The following is a 10973-nucleotide window of genomic DNA, read 5'->3' as shown; positions in this document are numbered from 1 at the left end:
AATATTTAACTGTTTCCTGTTAAAAATATTTGTTAATAGGTTGAGCGCATGTAACATCACGGCGTATAGTTTAAGCAAATGTATATTGTAATTTGTATGGCATAAAAGTATTAAATAATATAAGTGTTATTTCCGTTGTCTAGTACCTGTAACACAAGTCCTTCGGGTACTTAAATATCTAAATGTTCTTAGATTTGAATTTAATAACACGACGTTCGCGTTGTAAGATTGAAGTTAAAATACTTTTTATTTTTTGTTTGTTTCAACAAAAGAAGTAAGTGGCTATGAAAATTTGAGTAGACCTTATAATTATGTATGACCTTATAATTATGTATGGTATTTATCATTAAAACTTGTTATATTATTTTAATTGTTGTATTTAAATAAATAACGGTAGTTACATAATATTTCGTATTTTACTGGCTTTCCTCTTAGAAATATTAATTTCATTTAAATATACTAAAATATTATTAAGACATAGTTTTGTTTAATAATTAATATATCTATACGATGTTTTAAATCCATATCTTCTGGAGTCATTAGTTTGAAATCACTTGACATTTAAAATTAAATTCAAATTTGTTAAAAATAAATTGAATTTCAAAAATACTTAGTAAATACATACAACTCATACTCATATAATGAGATTAGCTCCTCATATTAGAAGAGATGTCAAAGATAAATTCTATCGTTAAAGCGAGGAAAAGTCCCTTGGCAGGCATTAAGGGTACCTAACCTTTAAGATTAATTATTCATCAAGACCTGAGGACTTAGATGAAAATTGGTGAAAACTTTTTTGTCTTAAGGGGGCTATTTGCCTAACACTAGCACCATCCACAATTTAGTTCTATTTCTAGAAAACCAGACCATAATTAAAAAAAATCTAGTTAAATTTTTCCATTCAAAAAAGTTGGCCATTTTTCTTAACGTGAAATTGCGCATCCCCGGTTGATCGGCAACATCAGCCAGGGTATGTGGGACTCCCCGTAGGATCTACCCACTAAACCACAAGGTGCTCCACTCCCCGCTTAGACACAGTTTCTGGTACGATCAACCCACCGCAACTATACCAGCGTTTGCCCGCATTTCGCAGACTCATCATACGGTAAAGGCTTTTCTGGGCCCCTAGGAGTGGGGCGGTCTCTCTTCGTCGGTGTCCCCACACCCTGAGTATCCCAGCTAGGTTGACCTAGTATGGGACCTGAAAAACCGCTAAGGAAGACTTAGAGTAAGGGAGCGGTAGACAAAAACAGGCACTAGTCTTAAAAAAATGGTTAAAATCTTGTATTAGCAGTTTCGGAGTCAAAAATACCCAAGAAGTAATTATACCGGTATGTGGGTCGCGTGCGAGCATTGATGCGTCATTATATAAGTTTGGACAGGAAAACCCTTCGTAATAATTATTGTATCTACAGCTACAAGGCACAGGCCTTGGGGTTTTGAACGCGCGTTATAAGTGAAAATAAATTGTAAATAAACAGTAGACAAATTATATAATAATTAAAATAAATTCATATTATACACATTAGTCATTGCACATGGTACAGAAAACGAAACTTCACACTAAATAGGTAAGTATTGTGAATCTTCAGTAAAATCCATACTGTCCATACTAATATTATATATGTAAAGAATCTGTCTGTCTGTCAGACAGACACACTTTCATATTTATAACATTAAACCAAGTGATAGTACAGTATGGACCTATGAATTATGAACATTGAACAAATACATGATTTGTAAAAAATTTAACTAGCTATACAGGGTTCAATTAAACCTTCCGGCCAAATTGCGATACGTTGATCCTTGTTAAAAATAAAAATACCCTTTTTTTATTTTCTAATCACTCAGTACTAAAATGTTGAAAAATAGCTTCCGAAAGTTTTCCTAAATTGCTACTGTTTCTAGGGTAGGCAAGCCTTTATTCCCTAGTGTTTCTATGGTAGGCAAGTCCTTATTTGCTAGTGTTTCTATCGTAGGCAAGTCCGTATTTCCTAGTATTTCTATCGTGAGTAAGTCCTTATTCGCTAGTGTTTCTGTCGTGGGCAAGTCCTTATTCGCTAGTGTTTCTATCGTGGGCAAGTCCTTATTCGCTAGTGTTTCTATCGTAGGCAAGCTCTAACTTCCTAGTGTTACTATCGTGAGTAAGTCCTTATTCGCTTGTGTTTATATCGTGGGCAAGTCCTTATTCGCTAGTGTTTCTATCGTGGACAAGTTCTTATTCCCTAATGTTTCTATCGTAGGTAAGCCGTTTTTCCCTAGTGTTTCTATAGTAGGCAAGCCCTTATTCCCTAGTGTTTCTATCGTAGACAAGTCCTTATTCTCTAGTGTTTCTATCGTAGACAAGTCCTTATTCCCTAGTGTTTCTACCGTAGGCAAGTCCAGTTTTCGAAAATCTATTCCCTTATTATTATAACTGTCATCATTTACCGGTAGCTCTATATCATGCCCTGGTGGTTCTTATCTTATCACTGAGCAGTGCACCATCATTATCAACGCGGTCACGACCAAGGTCTTTAATGATGGCATGTTGAATAACAGTAGCGGCAATTTAGTTGCCGCTACTGTTATTCAACATGCCTATGTTTACTGTTATTCAACTGTAGAAAATTTGATGTGCGAAAAAACAACGAAAATCGATTGTTCGACGATGTTTCCCGATGCTTATGATGTCCTGACAATTCAAGTTAATGTGATCATTGTCGATTGAAATTATGGACCAAGCACCTGGCTTTTAAGTACCTATCGCTTAGCTCTTTACCTACTACTTAAAAGTTAAGAGATGATAGCAGCGTAATATGAATAAAGACCAGCAAGCATGTTTTGGCCCGTCAATAATATTGTCACGGAGTAGCAAATGTGAAGCAGCTATATCATTTTATTGTACGCCAACGATTATTATATTTGCGTTTTTCATTCGGACTATCACTTGCAAAACGATATTTAGATAATATTGACAGGAAAACCCTCTCAAGAGTCTCATGTGACGTTGTAACGCCTCTATGGTCCAGTGGCTTAGAGCGTAGCATTTGACGTGGGTTGTCTGTTCGATTCCCGCGTTAAGACCGTGTTATTACTTATTACTTACTTCCAAGTTCGTTTAGTACAATGCAGGCTGATCACCTGACAAGTAAAGTGATTTATGCGTCGGATGAGCGTAAAAAAATGGGCCTGCGCCTAGGCGCATGAGATCGCATTAGATCAGATAAATGAGAAATCAGTCTCTTGTCAGTCGTGTCGGTCGTCCTATCACTGGATTATGAGAGTAAAGGAATTGAATGTGCTCCTGGGTGCTACGCACACACGTGGGCACTATAAAATTATATGCGTAACTGGCCTGGTTTCAATTAAACCGGTCACGTTTACCGAAACCGGACGTGTGGGGGGTATTGTCACTAACAATAATGTGGTGGCGTTAATTACGATAGGCGCCAAAACAGCCTTGTTAGTCTGTAGATAACCTCCACATCTGTCAATTTAAACAAATATTCATATCAGAGAGATATTTGTATTCATAGTGTCACCGACTCTGCCACTTAGTGTAAGTGTTAAATAATCTGCTACAAACATTCGGCCATCTTAAACAAAGTTAAAGTCATTTATTTCATCAAAATGGGTTTTTACAATATTCTCATAATTCTTTCTGAGGTCAAAGTACAATTTTTTGCTTATCCATTTATCTTAAATGTTAACACAATTTATTATTCATCATGTGCTTTCAATAGGCAATTAGTGGTGGTCCTACTTTCTGGTCAGGCTACGTCAAACCTAGCGAATTGACCAAATTAATGTAGGTCAGTCAGCCTATAAATTAATTTTCTCTAAAATGTACTATAAGAGAAGTTGATTCCTAGGCAGATAGGTGACCTACGTAGTTTGCTCGCGTTATGTCAAACCCAGCCGACAGACCACAATTATTTAATTTACATCGAATTTACATGATCCAACCATATTATGATCAACTGCCTAGGAATCAATTTCTTTGGATATACATTATTTAAGTATTATCTTATTACCTATTTCATTAACTATTTCTGAGACAAGTAAAGCGCAGATTTAGATCACACCTATACATCTAGTTTGTCATTAGCAAGATCTCTTGTATCTTAAAAGTCACAACAGGCTTTAAAGAGTAAGAGCCAGCGACGGCTAGACTTTCGTAATTTTATAAAAGCTGAAAGTTTACTTGTATATAACCTCTATACCAACGATCCCTATACAGGTAAAAACGACCAGAAACTATGGAGTTTCAGTCGCGGTTACTTTAGGACTTCCAGTTCTGAAGGTCTACCTAGCTTTTGTAGTACAAAGCTCTATCTGGTTTGATTTTTCTTATTTTATTCGGGGTAACTATAGAAATCTGGTCTTCCAATTTTAGTTTGAACTTTGTATTATTACTTGTTAGTATAATTCTTGTGAATGAGCTGATATTTTACAATCACGTACCTATACGACCTGCAAACCTTCAAGAAAAGAGCGTATTCCCTCTTAAAAGGCCGGCAACGCACCTGCAGTTCTTCTGATGTTGCGAGTGTCCAATATCCATGGGCGACCATCTAGTTGCTTACCATCAGCTGACCCGTTTGCTCGTTTGCCCCCTTATTTAATAAAAAAAAAAAGGTTTGTAATTTTTTTAACCGGCTACCGAAAAGAGGAGATTTTATAATCGGCTGTGGACACTTTTGTATACTTTTGAATATTCGATACCTTTGCTGCTTGAAATGGTCTTAAGGCAGCAAAAGTATCAAATATACATTACATATTTCATATTTTTATAGTTGTTTATTAAATTATATCTCTCCCTTATCACGTAAATGCAAGAGATCATAAATTATGACTTTGGTGAAATAATTATTAAACACGACGAAGCAAACGTAATTTTCAGAATCATGGCCACCTACTTCTCGTATCCTGACGTGAGCTTGCAGGAGGAACTGAAGAGAACTGCCGAAGCCATTGTCACGCCTGGCAAGGGAATTCTGGCTGTTGACGAAACTAATGGTTTGTATATCTATATATATAAAACTCAAAGGTGACTGACTGACTGATTGACATAGTGATCTATCAACGCACAGCCCAAACCACTGGACGGATCAGGCTGAAATTTGGCATGCAGGTAAATGTTATGACGTAGGCATCCGCTAAAAAAGGATTTTGATAAATTCCAATCCCAAAGGGTTCAAATAGGGGATGAAAGTTTGTAAATTTTAATAATACTTCTTAACGCGAGCGAAGCCGCGGGCAAAACCTCGTTGTATATATTGTCCATGATATTGTAGGTTCTTAGTGGAAATTCGTATTTAACACTGATATAATACAATTTTCTTGAACTGTTTCAACCATAGCATTCAGTGATCAAATATTGAATGCCGAAGTGATGAAAAAAATAATGCCATAACTAAATCCGCATTTGTGCAATAAAGAGATGAAAATAATTTTAATAATAATTTTTTTTTTTTAATATTTTTTTTTTTTTTTTTTTTTTACATTTAGAGGTACCAGCATTGCTTGTTATTAAAAAATCAATCAAACTTTCAGATGGAATCGGCAAGCTGCTGGCCTCAGTGGGATTAAACAATAGCGATGAAAACCGCAGAAAATATAGACAACTCGTCTTCACTACTAACAACGTAAGTCATTTTTAAAATACTTTCAAAAAGAATGAGGCTTCTCAATTCGACCATATTATAATATATGTTACTTTTTGTATAGGGAAAGTGACAACGAAGATGCTGCTGAGTAGTTAATCTTTTTTAACGTTATCTATCTTGCTTAATCGCTCATTCTACCTTTCTTTAATGATAACAATAATTGGTCAAGGTTAAAGAATCACTCCTCGAGCAAAACAAACACAATTCTAATTTGGATTCAATAGTATATCCTTACTTACTTCCGAAATATTCTGTTAGCTTTCAGAACATGTATCAGCTGTGATACTATTTGATGAGACGGTGCACCAGAAGACTGATGATGGTAGAACCTTCGTAGAAGTTCTCCAGAAAAATAACATAATACCGGGAATAAAGGTTGATAGAGATGTAGTAGACCTGTTCCTGTCTGCAGACGAAGTGTCCACGCAAGGTACTTATAACACTAGTGTTATTTAAACAAAAGTATAGGCCGCACACAACTTTAAGATCATTTAGGAAAATTAGCGTATGCGAATGCGTATAATATCTACCAATAACGTATCACCTTCTAATCGCAATCTACCAATAGCAATTGAAGTTTTACCAATAGCATGTAATCGCGCACACTCTTTACTTGCGCTATCAAAGAGGCATAATGTTTGAAAGAGCATAATATGCCTTACCCTTCCATTTTTGCGCTAGGCAGAAAAATGATCTACTTAAAAGCTTACCGCGGACTGTACCCGGCAGTCCGACTTCCGAGCCATGCTTGGAGTTCGATAAAAGAAGAAACCTAAGCTAAGCTATATGTCGCAGACAACACAAACAAAAGTTGGTATTTAAAGTATATACTTAAATGTAATAATAATATTATGAGGGGGTGAAAATTCTGCCTAATAGTACCGCGTAATAATGCGGATAGGAACTTTATTTTTGTTGTTTTTCTTTCAGGCTTAGACGATCTTGCCAAACGCTGTTCCGACTACAAGAAGTTAGGTTGTAGATTCGCAAAATGGCGGTGCCCGTTGAAGATATCGGAGCACACGCCATCGGTCAGGGCTATCAATGACACTGCCCAGATCCTGGCGAGGTACGCCTCGGTATGCCAGAGCCAGGGTCTGGTGCCGATAGTGGAGCCAGACGTACTGTTAGATGGTAAGCATTTTGAGATTACTGGTGTCTATACGAATGCTAAGACTTTTCTGTTTGCCTTATTATCCCTTCATGCATGAACTGTAAGTCCCAGAGATACTTTAAGTCCCGAGGAAAGTCCGAGGATAGTTTTACCGGACGTACTGTTAGATGGTAAGCCTTTTGAGGTTACTGTTGTCTATTATTAATGCTTAACCCTTTCTGCCTCTCTTATTATCACTTAATGAATGAACTGTAAGTTCCAGAGATACTTTAAGTCCCGAGGAAAAACCAAGGATAGTTTTTATCTCTGTAAAATGTGCGATAAATAAATATCTTGACTTGCAAGTTGCGGCTAACATATTTTAGTATTACGTACTTAAGCTAAAGTGTTTATTTGTCTGTGCATTATCTCTTTACGCTAGAACTCATTTGTAAAATACAATTTTCTTGTACGTCCATGTGTCCAAAGATAATAAAGTGCTACGCATACTATAAAAATTTACTAACTTTCTTCTGTGGTACTAGGTGATCATGACATCGAGAGGACACAAAAAGTGACGGAGGTGGTTCTGGCCACCGTGTACAAGGCGCTGCTTGATCATCATGTATTTTTGGAAGGAACCCTCTTAAAGCCTAACATGGTGAGAAGAATTTTTTAAGAAACTGGTGGCACAAAAGATATAAAATCCTATAGTGACTATTATTATACAATTAAAATGCAACACTTATTTTCCTCTTCTGAGGTTAGGTCAGTTGCTATTATTGTCAGTTGTCAGGTCAATGGCTGACAAAATACACCTAGGAGTCCCTTAGTGAATCACTATAAAAATCCCAAAACAAACACGACATAGTTACTATGACTAACGTGTTTTGTAACATACATTCATACACTCACCGATGACCAATAGGTTACTAATAGGTCCATATACGGTAATGTTACAGAGGTTAAGGTCTCTATTATTCAGGTGCTCCTGTGCTTATAGATAATTCCAGATAGGTATATAGATATAAGTAGATAGTTCCAGGCGCTACATTATTTGAAGAGTTACTTACCTATAACTTCTCTCGGAGAATACTATAATAAATGTTCTACGACGGACGTTACGGCCCTAATTTTTTTTTCCTAAACCATAGGTGACCCCAGGCAAGGAATGCAAGAAGAGAAGCACCGCACAAGAAATCGCCGTAGCAACCGTCACTGCCTTCCGGAGAACCATCCCAGCTGCTGTACCAGGTCATTTTCAAGCCTAGAATTTGGCCCATTAATACGCCAGTCTAGCGTAACATTAATCGTTTCCCAAAATGTCATAATAATATAGAATTACTAGCTGTCCCAGCAAACGTTTTTTTGCCATATAGAGTATTTCGCATGAATTATTTTGTTGAAGTGACTAAATAAGTATGTCACCATGGCAACGTCTATCGCTATCCCGTCGCACAAACAATGTTCGCCGTCAGTCTCGAGTTGTAATAATTTACTATTATTTATTCAACAAATGCACTTATCAATATAAAAAGTACCCAGTAGCCGATTCACAGACCCACTGAATATGCATATAAAATTTGGTTAAAATCAGAAAAGATGTTTCGGAGGAGATTGTGAACAACATGAGAGAACATTGTGACACGAGAATTTTATATATAAGATGAAGAATGAGAGCTTAATTTAGCTACTCGGTCAATCCAAGTAGATAATTCTGCTAAGTTAGTCATAATTCTGTTTGTTTATGCTTTTGCAGATAAATTGATTTATAGACAGATGTCAGCCTACATAATATGGTCAGCTTACATCAAGTCCAGCAGATGGATTATAGCATAATCCGTCCAAATAAAATATGCCTAGCAATCTGCTTGAGAACTAACTCTGGTGAAGTACCAGAATCTGGTGTACAACAAGATACTATACCTAACCCATATCTTTACTTTTCAGGCATCGCCTTTCTATCTGGTGGCCAGTCAGAGGAAGAAGCTACTCTGAACCTCAACGCCATTAACCAGGTGAAGCTGTACAAGCCCTGGGCTCTGACCTTCAGCTACGGAAGGGCTCTCCAGGCGTCCGTCTGGAAGACCTGGGCTGGCAAACCGCAGAACGTACCTAAAGCCCAATTGGAACTGCTGAAAAGGGCAAAGGTATGGAATTATCATAAAGTTAATATAGCTAGCGGAATAGAGAAACAAAGGCCTGAGCAAGAGAGATGTCACTATTAGTAAAACTGCATGGTAAAAAGAGACGTGTGATACATGAAAGCATCACCCTTTTTTGACGTCCAGTCGGCACGTGCCGCACGTTGACAATTTTATCTCATAGAAATCATGTTCAATCATGCTTGTGTAAGTGTATGACGTATTACGTAAGTACACATATTTTTACACACAGATGAAACCAATTTCGGTTTCGTTTGACAGCTCGAGATTGTTGCTCTATTCCGCTAGGTATATTAACTTTATGGGAATTATAGATTAAATATTGTTCGAAAGTTTGTTGGCAAAGAAACTTGCTTAGGGTGCGGGAACTGTAAATGTTGTTGTGTGACAAACTATCGACGTCCTTTTTCGATACTCAAAAATTTCTATCTCTCTAAATCTCTCTCTCCGTGTGTTTGTTGTGAAGTGGTTTGAGCGTGAAGACGCAACAGACAGACATGAGTGATGAGATGACAAGACTTGAGAATCATCAGTATTTCATCAAGGACATTGAGTGAACATACAAATCAAACTAAGCCATTTTAACATTTATTGCAAAACTTGCGAACAAAATATTGAACATGAAAAATTTGCGCGCCTTGCTATGTATTTCGACACATGGTTCGCTGCTTTCAATGTTTAAAATCTGCTAGGCGCAATAAGGGTGAAGCCAAACGAGCGTAATTTGTGAGTTGTGAGTCGCAGAATTTCGGCTGGCAGAAATTCTGCTACATTCAGTTTCATACAAAAGTTCTGTTTGATTTACACATATTTACGCGACCGAAATTCTGCGACTCACAAACTCACAAATTACGCTCGTTTGGTTTCACCCTAACATTTGTACTATTGTACTATAATATTATAATAGTCAGATGGTTGACATACGTAATTTAGTTGAGTAGTATCCAATTGACATAACCCGACTAAATAACGTAGATAGCTTTTCTGCCTATGATTAATTATTTCTGACTGTCCGTTAACGAAATTATAATATATTTTCCTGTCTGATATAGTATTAACTGTAGCAAAATTATTATATTTACGTTACGTTTGCCTTGTACTAAATGTTTCCTTGTTTGTTCATAACAAAAATCATCATATTGCTATAAATAGCTACGTAAATAAAGCATTAACATATTATAATGATGACATATTGTCCTGTCTCTGTCCAACATAAGTCGTCCAAATTAGGAGTAACCCGGATTTCCCTCGGGGTTCATGCGTCAGTCCTCAGCATTCTGTACCAATAAGCTTGCCCAGTAAAATCCCTTGTGGCTAATATTTTTTCATCACAATCGGCTAAGTAATTCAAGGTACATGGATTGTATAAGTAGAAACCTATATTTTAAACAAGAAAGTGTGTATGTTCGTCTGTCACTTCTGCTTCAACTGCTGAACCGATTTTTATTTTGGGAACTGTGTTTATGAACGCTCTTCGCCATATTAGATAATATATTACTTACTTCTTCCATAAATTAATATTATGCAGATGTAAGATGATAAGAAGGACCTTATTTTGCTTAATGATACTATTGGAACTGTTTAACATGGCTTATAGGTAGTAAGAGTAACCTAGAAAAGAAATCATTTCCTTTATTATAATGGTTATCAAAACTAAGGTAAGACAAGTTTAGAACTCTAGTGCAGTTTTACCTTTATGGTTTTAGCTTAGGTCATCTGCTAAGGAATATTCATAAGTCATAACCTACTACCCTTTAATAATTAATATCAAGTATTACTCTGAGCCTTTCAATTAATTAAATCCTTTTTTTCCAGGCAAACGGTTTAGCCTCGCTGGGGAGGTACGAGGCGGGATCCATCACCACAGCAGCCGGTGACAAGTCCAACTTCAGTACAAACCACAAATACTAAAGCGATTAAACATTAAGTACCTGGATGACCGAGCTTCGCTCGGTATAGCAAACACTCATTGACTGTTGTTGTGCTGTTAAAGCAATTAGTAGCTCACAAAATAGTATTAGTATTCGCCAATAGATGTCGATGTTTTATTGATGTATGATTATC

General features: G+C 36.7%; 1 protein-coding gene across 1 annotated transcript; it reads left to right on the top strand.

Annotated features, from left to right (window-relative positions):
- Positions 1 to 3508: 3508 nt before the first annotated feature.
- LOC121728130 (fructose-bisphosphate aldolase-like) lies at positions 3509 to 10881 on the top strand. The gene is made up of 9 exons (XM_042116243.1): positions 3509 to 3541; positions 4886 to 5001; positions 5539 to 5630; positions 5910 to 6081; positions 6582 to 6785; positions 7290 to 7405; positions 7899 to 7998; positions 8695 to 8894; positions 10725 to 10881. The coding sequence occupies exons 2-9, from the start codon at positions 4890 to 4892 to the stop codon at positions 10818 to 10820; spliced, it is 1092 nt and encodes a 363-aa protein (XP_041972177.1). The 5' UTR covers positions 3509 to 3541; positions 4886 to 4889; the 3' UTR covers positions 10821 to 10881.
- Positions 10882 to 10973: the final 92 nt, after the last annotated feature.

This window comes from Aricia agestis, chromosome 6, assembly GCF_905147365.1.
Source record: "Aricia agestis chromosome 6, ilAriAges1.1, whole genome shotgun sequence".
Lineage (NCBI taxonomy): Eukaryota > Metazoa > Arthropoda > Insecta > Lepidoptera > Lycaenidae > Aricia > Aricia agestis.
Note: the sequence above shows the minus strand (reverse complement) of the source record. Positions and strands in the feature narration are given on the sequence as shown.

Coding starts and splice junctions, on each gene's coding strand:
- LOC121728130 (XM_042116243.1), top strand. CDS start 4,890: ATGGCCACCTACTTCTCGTATCCTGACGTGAGCTTGCAGGAGGAACTG. Junction 5,002..5,538: donor GGCTGTTGACGAAACTAATG/GTTTGTATATCT, acceptor TCAAACTTTCAG/ATGGAATCGGCAAGCTGCTG. Junction 7,999..8,694: donor CATCCCAGCTGCTGTACCAG/GTCATTTTCAAG, acceptor TTTACTTTTCAG/GCATCGCCTTTCTATCTGGT.